This window comes from Stegostoma tigrinum, chromosome 1, assembly GCF_030684315.1.
Source record: "Stegostoma tigrinum isolate sSteTig4 chromosome 1, sSteTig4.hap1, whole genome shotgun sequence".
Classification (NCBI taxonomy): domain Eukaryota; kingdom Metazoa; phylum Chordata; class Chondrichthyes; order Orectolobiformes; family Stegostomatidae; genus Stegostoma; species Stegostoma tigrinum.
Genome location: NC_081354.1, coordinates 11809215 through 11826052, shown reverse-complemented (window position 1 = coordinate 11826052; position 16838 = coordinate 11809215). Strand labels below are relative to the sequence as shown.

At 40.8% G+C, this 16838-nt stretch overlaps 1 protein-coding gene across 1 annotated transcript in view; it reads right to left on the bottom strand.

Annotated features, from left to right (window-relative positions):
• Positions 1-14384: 14384 nt before the first annotated feature.
• The window catches only part of hadh (hydroxyacyl-CoA dehydrogenase), a 35211-nt gene continuing 32757 nt past the window's right edge, over positions 14385-16838 (bottom strand). Inside the window, exon 8 of the mRNA XM_048529248.2 lies at positions 14385-14844. Within this exon, the coding sequence (XP_048385205.1) occupies positions 14726-14844 (119 nt within the window). The 3' untranslated portion in view covers positions 14385-14725. The remainder of the gene's footprint in view (positions 14845-16838) is intronic.

Here is a 16838-nt window from a genome sequence, read left to right as displayed (position 1 = left end):
GTATTGGTTGGGAACTAGTGACTGGTGTGTGGACTAGTATCAGTTATCAACAACAAAAGCCTTCTTCTTGCCAGTGTCTATATGATTGATTCTCAGATAGCTGGACAGCTTGTTTATAAGGGCATTAGCGTTTCAATTAATAGAGCCAATTGTTAATAGTTCATAATTTTTTTCCTTCTAGTGACAGTCTAATTTATTGGAATAAATTGTAAATTTCATTAGGTGCAGAAACCAAATTCATGTTTTCTGTCAACCTTGGCCTAGAAAACAGATACATTGAGGGGTCTTTCTGTACTTTATCAAACCTTTAACATTTGGGACACATCTTGGAATAGTAGGGTTTGATTTCTAATATGTTAACCCAGTGAGATGTGATGCAAATCAATTAGTGTAATGTTTTGGCAACTGTGTCCTAGAAGCAACATTGCACCCACATCCATATCTTCCCCTCCTTTGTGTCTTGCTATGGTGTGATATTGTCACCAAGAACTCTCTCCAACAAAACGTAGTAACCACTCACACCTGGAATCCTTTGAATGCGCAGTGGAGGCAGATAGGGTTAGGGCAGGGGCAAGGCTGCAGAGCATTTGAAAATTTGAAGCAACATAAACCAAACTTCCATGCTTTTGGGGTTTTATTTTGCAACAGTCTTTAACTTTCATCATCATGTATTCTGATGCCAATCTACAAATGATCAGATGGCTTGTTTTTATAAAAAGTAGTGTAGTTTGAACCCATCATCACAAGATTACTAGATTCTTGTTGCCCCATCAATCTTTTGTCTGTTTTTGGGTGAAATAAACTAGTTTAACGAGACATTACAGCAGCCCTTCAAGGGCAGCACAGTGGCTCAGAGATTAACGTTTCTACCTCACAGTGCCAGGGACCATTTTGATTCCAGCATCAGGCGACTGTCTGTGTGGAGTTTGCACAAATTATCCTCGTCTCTGTTTGGATTTCTTCTGAGTGCTCTGGTTTCCTCCCACAGTGCAAAGATGTGCAGGATAGATGGATTGGCCATGGGAAATTGCCCAAAGTGTGCAGGCTAGGTAGACTAGCCATGGGAAATGCAGGGTTACAGGGATAGAGTGGGTTTAGATGTGATGCTGTTTGGAGGGTCAGTGTGGACTCAATAGGTTGAATGGCCTGCTTCCACACTGTAGGGATTCTATGAATAAGCGTGTCATGGAATGCAAAAAGCCTTGATTTTTAGATCAGTTGGGGCATTTTTTTATACATAAGAATGCATTCACGAGATCAAAGAAAAGGTTGAAGTATTTTCAGTTTACAGTGAAATTTACATGTATGCATTTTCATTCTCAAACCATCTAAGTGACATTTCAAATGATTTTGACCACTTTCCCTTGACACTACCCCATGGGATTTTGTGTCTGTGTGTGTGTGTTGCTCACTTTACTAACATATCAAAATCTCCTGTCTAATCAACCAAATTATTTTGCAAAATGTGCAAGCATGCCAGTTCAAGCCTGGGCCACAAAAAGATAATACAAACCACACACAAGGTGGAATGTTGTAACTAGTTTTCCCAGCCCACTCAGTCTATTGAAGTTAAGCTTTTTTGCAGTGTAAAATGGAGAAGTGTGGGTGCACTATCAGTTAAAGCTATTGTACTAACAAAGAATTTAACCTTCATAAATTCCCAGAAAGGTATGCTTTTGATCAACATTTTCATGCAAAGAAATGAATCAAAGTTTAGAAATTTGAATAACTATAATAGAATTAAAGCTTTCAAATTAACTGCAAAATGGTGACTTGTCTCAAAATGCTGAGTGCACATACTATTTCTGGCTAAATATCTCTCCATATTGACTTTATCTGGCCATAAGTAATTATAGAGTCAGAGACTCATACCGGTACAACCAGTCCACGCCAAACATAATCCTAAACGAAACCAGTCCCACCTGCTTGGTCTGTGCCCATATCTCTCTAAACCGTTCTATTCATGCACTTATCCAACTGTCTTTTAAATGTTGTAATTATACCAACATCCATGACCCCCTTAGGAAGTTTGTTCCACCATGTGAGCCATCCTCTGTGTTAAAAAAAGGTACCCTTCATGTCTTCTTTAAATCTCTCTTCTCTCACCTTCAAAATGTGCCCCCCAGTCTTGAAATCCCCCATCCTAGGGCAAGAAACAACTACCATTAACTCTATCCATACCTCTCATGATTTTATGAACTTTTAAAAGGTCCCCTGTCAACCTCTTATGCTCCAGTGAAAAAGATGTCCCAGCCTATTCACCCTTTCTTCATAACTCAAACCTTCCATACCCAGCAACACCCTGGTAAGTGTCTTGTGAGCCCCCTCCAGTGTAATAATATCCTTCTGATAACAGGGTGACCAGAACTGGACACAATATTTCAGAAGAGGTCTCACCAATATCCTGTACAACCTCAACATAACATACCAACTCCTATCCCCAATGGACTGAGCAATGAATGCAAGCTTGCCAAATGCCTTTTTAACCATTCTGTCTGTATGTGAAGCAAATTTCTAAGAATCCTGTACCTGCACCTCTAGGTCCCTCTGTTCTACAACACTACCCAAAGTCCTACCGTTAATTGTATAAGCCCTACCATTATTCGTTGTACGAAACACAATACCTCGCGTTTATCCAAACTGAATTCCATCTGCCATTTTTCAGCCCATTGACCCAATTGATCAAGATCACTTTGTAATCTTAGAAAACCTTCTTCACTGTCCCCCTGGCCACCAATTTTGGTGTTGTCTGCAAACTTACTAACCATGCCTTCTATGTTCTCATCCAAATCATTTATATAAATGACAAGCTAAAGAGGACCCAGAACTGAGCCCTACACAAAAAAGGGTCTTGGTGCCAAAATGCAAACTTTATTTCCGCATAGGGAAAAGTGGGTGACCATAAACGCTGAATAGAAATTATCAGGGATGAAGTTGAAAGACATCTTGAAGTTTGAAAAGACTCAAAGCTCAGCATATTCAACTAATGCACAGGCAGCCATCAACAGAGCTAAAATAATATTGATTGACGGCCAGAATTGTAGTATACAAGTTAGATTAAAAAAAACCCTGCTCAAACTCTGGCCAGTCCACACCATGAATGTCATACCCAGTTCTGGTTATAGAGAAGCAAGAGAGACAGTCAAGAGCTGGAGACAGTTCTGTGAAGAGTCATGAAGTTCATCCCTAAGAATGCAATGCCTATGTAAAGGGGAAGTTGAAGAAAGCTGGGCTTTTTAAAGGTAGATGTTCAAGTGGGTGTTGAATGGGGGCTTAGTTTTAAATAGTAAGGAAAAAGTTAACTCACAATACTACTTCAAACAAGTGAAGGTAGAGTTCAGGAGAGTGCATGCTTCTACTAAGTTGTGTTAACATTCTGGATGTGAGTTTGCTCGCTGAGCTGGAAGGTTTGTTCCCAGATGTTTCGTCACCATTCTAGGTAACATCATCAGTGAGCCTCTGACGAAGCGCTGGTGTTATGTCCTGCTTTCTATTCATCTGGTTAGGTTTCCTTGGGTTGGTGATGTCATTTCCTGCATTGGTGATGTCATTTCCTGTTCTTTTTCTCAGGGGATGGTAGATTGGCTCCAAATGTGTTAACATTGCATATGATGTCTATACTCTTTAGCTAATCTCTTGTCCCATAAATGGGACGCTTTCCTCTATTGATGCGGTAGAATTCAAAGCGCAAAAACAAAATTCTTTTTATTAAGAGTCTCTGTCTCACTGAGGGGTTACAGGCCAAGCCACATCCAATAATCTGCCGTGAAAATTCTGCTCACATTTTCACATCTGCGACAAAAAATGTTGTCATTGTATCTAAGACAATTGCAACATTCCAAAACAATCAGCGACATTCTAAAATAAACAACTGACAACATTCTCGAAAAAAAGTCTCAACTCCCAGTGTTACCTTTAATATCTACCTAAAGCTACGGATCATGACAATTACAAAAACCTATGATGGTTCAAGACTTATAAGCAATTATAGAACTTACAGCAAAATTTAAAAAATGAATAGCCCATGCCCAAAAAGACAAATTAGTTGATGATAAAATTCAAGAACATTCTGTTAAAGCTTCAACCCACACTGTTTCCCTTGGGACTATCGTTCCGTTACTTTTGAATGTACAAGGAACGAAGAACACAAAGTGTGTTAGCATTTTTAAAGCATTCTTTTCAGGTGATTTCTCAGATTTATCCATTACAGTTGCCAGGGAGAAGTTCTCCAAGATTGAGATACATTGTCATTGCTCCAAGAACAGATATAAATGCCCACTCAGGACACGATTGGCTGTCACTTGAATCAATGTGCATTAGTTTAAAAACACCAATGTTGATTTATTAAAAGGAAATTGCATTTAGAACTTAATTGAGCTTTTTTTCATGAGATCCCAGTGTAGGTTGATGAAGGTAATACAGTTGATATGCTCTACATGAACTTCCTAAAAAGGCTTTTGATAAAGAGTCACAAAACAGGCTGGGCAGCAAATCAGAAGCCCGTGGGATAAAAGGAGTTGTGCTAACATGGATACTGAGTTAGCTGAGTGATAGGAAACAGAAAATGCTGATTAGTTGCTTTGCAAACTTGAGGAGTATATAGAACGGGAATTCATCCGGTGTTAGTATTAGGACCCCTGTTTCTCCTGATCTATAATAATAAAAGACATACAAAAATGATAGGTTTTGTTAGGAAGAATATGAACAGGCAATGTAAGATAAAGGATACAACTTGAAGTGCAGGAACAGAGGGACATGTGCACTTATCATAGTAGATGAAGAGAGTGATTAATTAGGTGCAAGGAATTTTGGGACTTTATAAATGGAGACAGAGGGTGGAATGTTGGGCTCCTGGTGGAGATGAGCTTGGGCACAAGGAGGCATGTAACTAATGGAGTGGTGATGCTCCTGAATTAGATTCTGGGTGAAATAGCCCCAGGGTTGATAATTCCATCTCATCACCGAGCTAGGTCCCCCACTGCAGCTGGGATTACCACCATTGGGGGTTTCCGAAAGCTACTGCCCTGGAGGCAGCTTGCCACCTTGAGGGTAGGAAAGAGGGTCCCTCCATCCTTGGTCTGATTGAGGGACTGAATATCAGGCATGGGGCTAACTGCTTCGGAACCTCCTTCTTCCATCACCTCCGAGCTCCCTCCCTGAGAAATAGTCCCACTGGGAGGAAGGGTTGAGAATTAGACCACATCCATTTAAAGTGTATGGTAAAAGGATCAAAGGCAGCAGGAGGAAAACCTTTTTAACCAGTGAATGGTATGGATCTAGAACATACTGTATTGACAGATTCAATCATGACCTTCTAAAAGCTGTTGGCTAATTATCAGCACAGAAAAACGTTGCAGGGTTAAGGGGAAAAGGCAGAGGAGTCAGCCCAGCCAAGTTACTCTTTCAACGAGCCTGTATGTTCGTGAAGAATGGATAGTCTGCTCTGTTGTAATGGTTCAGTTATTTTGTACGTTTTTTCACAAGGCCTCATTTACCTTCTTGAGATGAAGTAAAAGATCTTATGGAATTATTTCAAAGAAGAGTTTAGAACAGATTTACAAGGATATTGCCATGATTGAACTACAGGGAGAGGTTGAATAGGCTGGGGCTATTTTCCCTGGCGCGTCGGAGACTGAGGGGTGACCTTGTACAGGTTTATAATATCGTGAGGGGAATGGATAGGGTGAATAATTAAGATCTTTTTACCAGGGTAGGGGAGTCCAAAACTAGAGGGCATAACTTTAAAGTAAGAGGGGAAAGATTTAAAAGTGACCTAAGGGGCAACTTTTTCATGCATGGTGTGTGTATGGAATGAGCTGCCAGAGGCAATGGTGAAGGCTGATACAATTACAACAATTTAAAAGACATCTGGATGGGTACATGAATAGGAAGTGCATCTTATTGCTGCTGCTGAGCATCGGTGGCAGAGGGAATGAAGAGTGAAGGTTATGGATGGGGTGCCATCGAGTGGGGCCACTATTTCCTGCTGATGTGCGGAGCGTTCCATCACACTCCTGACTTGTGCTGTGTAGATACTGGGCGGGCTTTGTGGACACATGAGGTGAGTTACTCACCACAGAATTTCTAGTCACTGACCTGCTCTTATAGCTACAGTCTTTATATACAGCAACAAAACATTTCTTGCACATGCCTTCCTCTAGCCCTGACGAAGGGTCAATTGACCCGAAACATTAACTCTGATTTCTGTCCACACATGCCAGACCTGCTGAGTTCTCCCAGCAATTTCTATTTTTGTTTCTTGCATATGCCTTAACCCCGTGGAGATATCATGGAAGAAGATGCAAAGAAGAGAATTCAACGGCAAAGGATTATGAAGGGATTGGAAGTGGAGGGGAAAACTTAATACATCTTATCTGGTTGGAGGTGGGTGTTTTACCTGATGTGTTTGTTTCATGCAAGCTAGGCCCTGAAAGAGGATGTCTTACTCTCCGCTGCATGTGCGGAGCCTGTAATTTGTGCATTATTCCTTCATTTGTTTCACGTGGACGTGTTGCTGGGTTTCACATGAAAACTCTTGATTTTCTAGAAGTGTCTCAGCATAAATGCACTCCTCCTCCCTGCAACACTCCACAGGAGGCCAGCATGCAATTATCTGTAACATGTGAAACTGCATGTGCAAATTTGCAAGGTTGTTGCAGGAGGTGGAAGCAACTGCAGAGATAGTACAGTCGAGGTTTCGTACAGAGGGTGTGGGAAAAGGCAGAATAAAAAACAACAAAAGCTGGAAATGCAGAATAAAAGCAGGCGATATGTGGAGAAAACAGGCTACTCAACAAGGAGGGTGTCAACACTTTGTCACATAGAGGATTCTACGAGGAAACAGCATTTAGAAATGAATTGAGTAAAGGTATTGTGGAAAAGTACTCTGAATGAAAGAAGGTGTGCAAAATACTTGAGTGGAAAATGAGTGATTTTTTAAATGACAGCGTGTTAACATAATGTAGAACAAAAGGAAACATAATGTGACTTCACTGAAATCAAAGAGACATCTCGGAGACACAGGAGAGTGAGATTTTTGAGTTAGAATGTGAAGGGTTTGAGCCTTGTTCTAGACAGTCCTCGTTAGTGGAATATGACTTCTCAGTACTGAGTGGATAAGCAGTTTGACATTTAAACAAAGTAGTCACTGGGTCAAAAATACCAGGTGGAGACCATGGGTGAGACCATCCTGTCACCAGAGTGTTCTAGTGGAGATCTTTGAAGCCTCAATCCACCCTCTGACAAATTCCTTCCTACTGAGTGCTGATTAAGGTCCCAAAACTACAAAAGATGCAGCGGCACCTTGAGCTTCCTCTGAGAAAGACTCCAGGCTGAGAACAGGAATTTTAGCTTATAAGCGACAGGCAGCTTAAGGTTGTGTTCACATACGGAGCAACTTTGCCGGACGAAGTGTTCACCTTTGCCATCTTTACCATAAAGGTGAGTAAACTATGGATGGAAAATACTGTACCATAGGTGTTCCCCAACCTCTTTCAGCTTGCAGCACGCTTTCAATACCCCAAACTATTCCACAAGGCAATTAGACCAGGAGTTCAGAACAGGAGCAGGCCACTTGGCATCTTGAGCCTGCTGTGCCATTCAATAGGATCATGGCTAAGTTACAGTGCATTAAATGCTTTAATATAATCAGCACAAATATTGCAAGAAATAACATTTATTTTGAACTGAAACACAAAAATAGACCGTAATTTTAGTAAGAAATGTTTGACTTTACTTTTTGGACTGGAATTTCAATACGTAGTGTGAGATTACTTCAATGAACACAACTTTAATATTTGGAAAGAGCCTATTTGAAGCTCCTGACCCATACATTTTAAACATGGTCTCTTCTGATTCCCAACAAGTTGACAGAGAAGAAAAACTAAGTTCACAAAAGTCAGTGGTTGAAAATGGCAGCAGAACAATTATTGCTTGATTTGAGATGAAGGGATATTCATTCCTCGCATGCTCTCAATTGATCCAATGGAATCTCTTTTATTTGAGCTCAGGTGCAATCCCTCCTAAGATCCAGGAACTCTTCTTTCTCCATCAGAGAGAAACTCTTGGTTAAATCTTCTGAAAATGCAATAAATGGGTTTCAAACCTAAACTGCTCTGCCCCAGAAAATCTGAAATAATGCTTGAGATTATCTTGAGACTAGCCTTTCATGTGAGTTTCAGCAGGAAGTTCACTTGAACATTTGAATGGAGACGAAAGTTTGAGTTGAATCCAGTTAGCTTGTTCATGCCTGTCGATATGTTCTTATTATGTCCTTGCAGCTTCCACTTCAACTCATTCGGGTGCTCAAATGCATCAGTCAAGTTGGCCAGTTTTTCTCACCAGTATTTATCTTAGCATGCTGGGACTGGTTCTGCATGAACTGTTTCAATCCTTCTATCAGTTTGCGAATGCTTGACATAATTTTGCCTCTTGAGGACCAGCCAACCTCAGTATGACGGAGAAGGCATCAATGTTCTACTCCCATTAGTTCACATAGAATAGAAAAAAAGATGTTATTGAAGTGGTCTGGATTTGGAGAAGTTGACAGTTTTAACAAGATCATTTAGCATCAATTTCGGCTTGGTTTGCAAGCCATGTTACATTGCCTTCTTCATAGGGAGGCTGTAATGAGTGATTGGTACCTCTGAATTTTCACATTGCACATTGGAAACAATTCTCCTATCCCTTGCCGCTGCAGTCACTCCATCAGTGCATAACTGTTTGTAGTTGTGCCATATTTGTTTGTTTTGTTTGTTTTGCAATTGTCCCTCTGAATATTTCTCTTCCTTTGTCGTTCGCTATGGAAGTTCCATGCAGAATAGTCCTTTCAAGCTGTCCTCTTCTGCACACCCAGCAATTGCAATCAGATGCAGACAATGTCCGCAGGGAACTCTTTCCTGACCCTTCAATTTCCTGGAGCCTTGGATGTTGCTTCTATGTTCTGATACATGCCTTCAATGGTATTATTGAACGTGGAACTCATTCCAGCTCTTTTTCTGCCTCCCTGCTTTCTCAGAGGGCTAAATATTTTCAGGCAATCTGGCAGAATGAGAGTTTCAGCAATTGCATGAGGCTTTTTGGCCTTAGCAATGAATCTGGTATCACTATAATGGTTCTCCTGATGCATCATCCCCTACTTCTGCTGGTGAGAGAGCTTTGTTTCTGTCTTTTTAACAGTTTGAAGCAATCTACCCTTTTGGAGGTGAGTGGGTGCTTTAAGGAAAGGTATCAGCTCAGTTTGCAAGGAACCATAGCTCCATTTGGCAACTCATAAGAGGCGGAGCATTTGCTGATGGCTGCTTGTACGTTAAACAAGCGATGAGCATAATTACATACCTCAGGGCTGTCTGAACCACAGCCCAATGACATACTCTGGTAGCCACCATCAACAGCTTCTTTAGGCAGCGTCCCACATGTGTCTGGACAAGAAACAATGTATGCAATGGAGAAAACATGCAAACAAATTGCTGATTTTGTTTGGTTTTACATGTAGTTGCAACAGATTTTTTTAATGTTGACTTTCAACAACATTAATCCCAGTGATAGTCGCAGAATCCCTACAGTGTGGAAACAGGCCCTTTGGCCAAACAAGCCCACACTCGCCCTCATAGCATCCAACCCAGACCCATTCCCCTAAGCTACACATCCCTGAACACTACAGGCAATTTAGTATGGCCAATCCACCTACCCTGCATAACAAAGTGTGAAGCTGGATGAACACAGCAGGCCAAGCAGCATCTTAGGAGCACAAAAGCTGATGTTTCTGGCCTAGACCCTTCATCAGAAAAGGGGGTTGAGGAGAGGGTTCTGAAATAAATAGGGAGAGAGGAGGAGGTAGATCTACCCTTCCTCTACATTGGGGAAACCAAGCGGAGGCTTGGGGACCGCTTTGCAGAACACCTCCTCTTCGTTCGTAATAAACAACTGCACCTTCCAGTCGCAAACCATTTCAACTCCCCCTCACATTCCTCAGACGACATGTCTGTCCTGGGCCTCCTGCAGTGCCACAATGATGCCACCCGAAGGTTGCAGGAACAGCAACTCATATTCCGCTTGGGAGCCCTGCAGCCCAATGGCATCAATGTGGATTTCACAAGCTTCAAAATCTCCCCTCCCCCAACTGCATCCCAAAACCAGCCCAGCTCGTCCATGCCTCCCTAACCTCTTCTTCCTCTCACCTATCCCCTCCTCCCATCTCAAGCCATACCTCCATTCCCTACCTACTGACCTCATCCTGCCCCCTTGACCTGTCCATCCTCCCCAGACTGACCTATCCCCTCCCTACCTCCCCACCTCCACTCACGTCTACAGGCTCCATCCCCACCCCTTTAACTTGTCTGTCTCCTCTCCACCTATCTTCTCCTCTATCCATCTTCGGTCTGCCTCCCCCTCTCTCCCTATTTATTTCAGAACCCTCTCCCCATCCCCCTTTTCTGATGAAGGGTCTAGGCCCAAAACATCAGCTTTTGTGCTCCTGAGATGCGGCTTGGCCTGCTGTGTTCATCCAGCTCCACACTTTGTTATCTCGGATTCTCCAGCATCTGCAGTTCCCATTATCTCTCACCTACCCTGCACATCTTTGGACTGTGGGAGGAAACCAGAACACCTGAAGGAAACCCACACAGACACAGGGAGAATGTGAAAACTTCATGCAGACAGCTGGCCAAGGGTGGAATTGAACCCAGGTCCCTGGTGCTGTGAGGCAGCAGAGCTAACCACTGAGCCACCGTTTCAAACTGAATATCACCCACATATTGAAGTCCAAGTCTCAGCTGCTCCTTACATTAAACATTGCACCCAACACAAGGTGGTAACAGTGTTCATGGTTTTTCTCACGTGATGTTTGTTAACAGTTATATCGTATACAATATATTTTGCAGTCAGCAATTCTGCGAGGTTAGAATAGATGTGGCCTCAACCCAAAGGATATTCCCTAATTTAAGTTATAGCTGTTGTTTAACACATTATTAGCTTACCTTACTTTTTGAAGGAAAAGTAAACTTCTGTCCTTCACTACAAAAATTAATTTTGTAATCCATGAGAACGTCAACAACAGTCCAAAGACTATCAATGAAGCTAAACCAGACTATTTCTCATTCTGGAAATGCAAACCCAAGTTTCAATCATGCATAAATAAACCATTGGAACTACCAAATGGTACCACTTCTGGTTGCTGATGTGATTGACAGCTACAGGATCAATGCCTAGCAACTGGGCAAGGCTCTCCAAGAAACCCATGTGGCTATATATATAAGTCTCTAGAGCAGACACAGAGGGACCTTCTGGCAAAGACAGACACAAATTACCATCCTACTGGGAATCAAGGAGAAAAAATAAAGCATAATTGAAATTTTAAAGGTCTACCAAACTAATGATAAACTTACCTGACTAAATAAAAGTTACTCAATAATTGCAAAAGAAATTCTGTAACACTCCAGATGAGTTTGGATGGATGCAGTCTGGGAAGAACTGCACTAGGTTGCCTGAAGAAGGTGTAAACTCTGGCTCATCCAGAAGCTGTAGTTGGCTGTCGGTAGCAATATAACCAGGCTAGTATTCCAAAATCCTCAGCAAAAGTTTCAAGGGCGTAGGCTCAAATCCCACCACGGCAGACAAAAATAAATCAATAAAACACTGGAATTAAAAAAACTAAACTGACCTAATTGCAACCACTTTTGATTATTGTTAAACATCTGTCTGGTTGGCTAACACCCTACGGAGAAGTGAATCTGCCATCATTTTGCTCTACATATGACACCAGCCTCACAAAAACAGAATTGACTCTTAAACTGCGCTTTGGGTAATTAGGAATTGGCAATAAATGTTAATGTAGCCAATGATGTTCCTGCCCTGTGAATGAATCAGATGTTAAAACAACCATGAGAAATAGAGTGGAAGGCGGTGAATGGTGAATATTGCATCTCCTGAGCTTCCACAAGAAAATAACAAAAGATCAGGTGCTACGTGTGATGGAAGTCTCACCTAGAGATGTAATAGAAGGAACTGCCCATTTGAAAGATGCATTAATTGGTCAGATCACATTGGAGGTAATTGACAATGATCTGTCAAAATAGCCAGTAATCTTTATTCTCTGCCCACCACTCGTCCCATCACTGCTTGTGGCTTCTGATCCAGTAATTGTCATTAACACATTAAACAGCAAGACCAGAAGACATAGGAGTAGGACATACAGCCATCAAGTCTGCTCCATCATTCAATGAGATCATTGTTGATCTGATAATCCTCAACTCCACCTTCTGATTAAAAATCTGTCTCACCTTTGAATGCATTTAATGACCCAGCTTCGACCACACTCTGTGGTAAAGAATTCCGCAGATTCATGACCTTCTGAGAGAAGAAGGTCTTCCTCCTTACTGTCTAAAATGTGCAACAATTGTTTTGACATCATTTCCGACGGTCCTAGATGCTCTCATTAAAAAGGAAACACCTGCATTTACCCTGTCGGGTCCCGTAAGAATGTTGTAAATGTCAATAAAGTTGCCTCTCATTCTTCTAAGTTTCAATGACTGCAGGCTCAACCTTTTCAACACCTCCTCATAATGCAGCCCCTCTATATCTTGGATCAGTGTTTGTACCTTCCTCCGACACTTCCGCCATCTACAATCCGACCCCACCACCCAAGACATTTTTCCATCCCCACCCCTGTCTGCTTTCCAGAGAGACCACTCTCTCCGTGACTCCCTTGTTCGCTCCACACTGCCCTCCAACCCCACCACACCCGGCACCTTCCCATGCAACCGCAGGAAATGCAGAAGTGCATAACCTTATATTTTTCCACTTTATATTCCATCTACCAACTTCATGCCAACTCACTTAACCCACCAAATCGTTCTGTAGACTTGGTTTCATCTTTTCCATCTATATTTTTGTGACTGCCAACTTGGCTATAGTGCATTCATTTTCTCCATCCAAGTTATTATACATTGTAATTCATTGTGCCCTATACTAAACCCTTAAACTAGTTGTAGGTCACCATCATGAAAATAGCCCCTTTACCCCAAATCTCTGTCTTCTATTAGCTTTCCAATTCTCTATCCAAGCTGATATGCTACCTCCAAATCCATGAGGTAAGATTTTATTAAATAGATGAATGTCACACCTTATGAAAGGTCTTATGAAAATCCAAATGTGTTACATCCATTGCTATCCTGTTTGTTGCCTCCTCAAAGAACTTGAACTTTGACAAACCATGGTTTCCCCTTCATGACACCATGCGGACTTTGTTTGATATGTATTTCTAAATGTTCTATCACATCCTATAATAACCTTCCCCTTTTCTGTGCTATTCTGTTTGGACCATTATCCCTACATTCATTTACTTGTGGAGATAGGCTGCCACTTTGAATGCAATCTCCCAGTATGGTCCTCTTGATTCCTTTCCTCCCCTGCTGCCACCTCAGGCATTTCTCCAGTCATTCCTAGGCATATCCATCCACTGGGTTTTCCTTGCTTTGCCTTTTTTATGTAATTACCAGAGGTGGAAAGCAGCAAACAAACTTCTCCCTGCACTAGTTTCACTCACTTTACTCTCTTACCTCCTTCTGAACACTCATCTACCCACTCTGTTCCTGATCAAATCAGATGGTTTCCTACAGTAAAACCATTCTGCATCATCCTCCAAATGTTTCCTTAAAAATGCTGTCTGCATCCATAAGATTGACCTCAGATGAGTTTTGCAATATTTTGAGCCGAAGCAGAATTATGGTTCACACAGGGAGTTGCAGGAAAGATGTGTTGAATCAGTATGTCAAGTATCCCTTTAAGAGATATGCTCATGAACTCATTGATGTATTACAGCATGTGACCCGAGGATATAAAGGCTTTCTACTCCACCCTACCTTGGATTATTTGAAGCATTACAACTCAAAGCATGCACCTCTGTTGTAACATACAAATTAATATTAGCACAGATGTATTTGTGCTTGAGGAATGTAGTGTTTATATATAAGAATTAGCTGTAATAAACATCCAATGAATTATTCAATACCATGATATTCACATCTAATTTCTTATAATGTAACATGGCCAAAGCAGATAAATGATCCTGTTTGAGGCAAACTCACACCAAAGTGAGCGTTGATTTGGGTGAAAGGAAAAGACTGAAGGGCTCTAAAATGCAAGCTTGAGGAAGAGGAGATGATGGCCAGATAGCCTCAGTGAAACTGAATCAACTCAGCTGGAGTTGAGGACAAAGGGGCAGTGAAGTTTAAAGAGATAATTGGTCATAGATAAAAGAGGGTAGGGGTGGGGCGGCTATCTGTCATTTTGAATCATTTGAGGATTAAATAAATCATGAGAATTAGGCAACACACAAAGCAAATAAATCATAATGCCAATATAAACTGAAACTGTATTATGCAATTTAAGTGACATTTTATTAACGAGTGAAAAAGATTTACAAATTGAAACTAAGATCATTTCAAGTGCATCAATAAGAAGAACAAAGATATCTTTGGATGTATAACAATTTTTAAGGTATCTCTGCCTAGAAGCAATTAATTTTAAAAATAACTTTGTTTTACAGATTATACATCACAATCATTGTATCAGGCTGGGTCAGCATTATCCACTGTGCAAACATATTAATATTACAGTGTACATATCAATTGTGTGCCAGAGCAGAAGTCTTAAGCACCAAGGCAACAGTCTGACAGCTTGCATGATTTAAAGTCGAAAATATTGCAGTAGCAAGACACCATGCTTTCTAGGAATACTTGTAGAAGCCTTCTCCAGTCTTTTTACCCAGCTTTCCTTCATCCACCAGTTTATTTAACAGAGCACTCGGATTAAACAAGGGATTGTTTGGATCCATCTCATGCCATCCTAATGGAAGAAAAACATCCACATTCAGTCACAGAACATACTTAAAAACACTTCCCTTTGCTACGGCTGAGGGAAGACAGAAGGAAACAAAATAAATCCATGAAAGTTGCACTGGTCAGTCAGAGCTGTGCTAAATTAAATCACAATGTAACAATACAACCAAGATATTTGACCGCGTAATGAGTTGATGACAGAAATTCACTATTGCTGCATGTCTACAATTTGGATTCATGCATCGACTGTATTATACAGAAAAATAACCTAACACTTCACAGGAGTAAATAGAACAGGTTCATGTAAAATAAAATGCTATCTGGAGAGTGTGTGGTTTCCTGGATTTGGGTGTTGATGACTAGAATCCAGCGACAGCAGGATTCAATTCTGATTAGCGCTCACAGTGGTCAATCTGCGTAAATCCATGGCTATGATTACAAGATATTTCATTATGAAATGATTATAGAGACCAATTACTGTCTTCCCAAAAAAAGGGAACAATAAAACAAATTAAATGATGTGGCATAAATATTTACCAGTATTTGTCAGTTGAAGCAATGTGTAATTGCCAGATACAACATAAATTAATATTTCAATATTCATGGTGCTTCAACATTTGATCAGAATTAATAGGCTCCTAATCTATGTAACACACCCAATACGTACTCACAGCTTTCTTCCTGATACAAATCACTTAGGCCTGCTACCTCTGTACGCTGTTGCATTTGCTTCTGGGAAGCATTTTGTTTACTTTTTCAATGTTATGGATGACAGCTCAACTTCAAATATTTTCAATCACTGACCCTTGATGGCATGTAGAGTAAATCGCCTTACAGAAATCTTGAGTTTATTCTTGTATTCTACCTCTCCAATGCACATAGCTTTGTCACCTTGCTGTTTTACATAACTAAGCAACTTCAAATGCAAAGAAAAATCTAGAGAAAATTCTCCGTTTAAAACATTCCTTTCTCTTTAAATCTGTCCAAGAACTGTTATCCAAAATAAAATATCACAATGCTTCAAGCACTTGGAAACCCATCATATTAGATCTCCAATGCTGCTCAGCTGCTCCAGGTGAATAGTATTATAAACAGGAGGATGTAAGTATCCTGGAAAGGATACAATTATGCAGCAGAGGCCATCATCAGATTGCCCTAGCCATCATTCTGGAGTCCCCCAACATCACAAACAGAGGAATCAAAATCCATAATGAATCAGCAGAAAGGTGAGAGAAATAGAAATCTTGAAAAGCAGAAATTGCAAGATTAACCCATGAGCACTGAAGGTGTCCTGGTTGGAGTGGAATCTGCAGTTTACTCAGTTCGTTATATAACTGACTTCAGTTGGAAAATAAAAAATGGCTAAATTTTTACGAGATTATTGAAGAGATTATCAAACGCAAGCTTTACTTTTGGATGCAGTAAACTGCAACTGAAACTTGATTTACAAGAAGTTCAGCTTTTATCTACATTAATGAACAAACCCCAGGCCCAGTTATTTTCCTCCTTTTCTCAAAACTGGTTCAAAATGCTATCTCATTACCAACATTAATGGAAATGAAGATCATTTTACCAAAATAATGGCACAACAGTCATTAAGCACAAGGGCTGCCAAATTATCCAACATTTATAAGTTATCAACTTTAAACCGTGCATTCCTTTGTTCCTGTTCTGCAGTATAAAAAGTCAGATGAGTGCAAGAGCAGAGCAGTTAGGCCACCTTTGGAGAATTGTATGCAGTTCTGTATGCCCCACTGTAGGAAGGTGATGACGCTTTGGAAAGGATGCAAAAGAGGTTTACCAGGACATTGCCTGGATTGGAGTGTATTAGCTGTAAGGAATGGTTGTCCAAACTCAGATTGTTTTCACTTGAATGTCAGAAGTACATTAAATTGTGAGAGGCATGGACAGAGTGGAGAGTTGGAGTCTTTTTCCTCTGATGAAAATGTCAAATACTAGGTGGCATAGCTTTAAGGTGAGAGGGAAAGTTTACAGGAGATG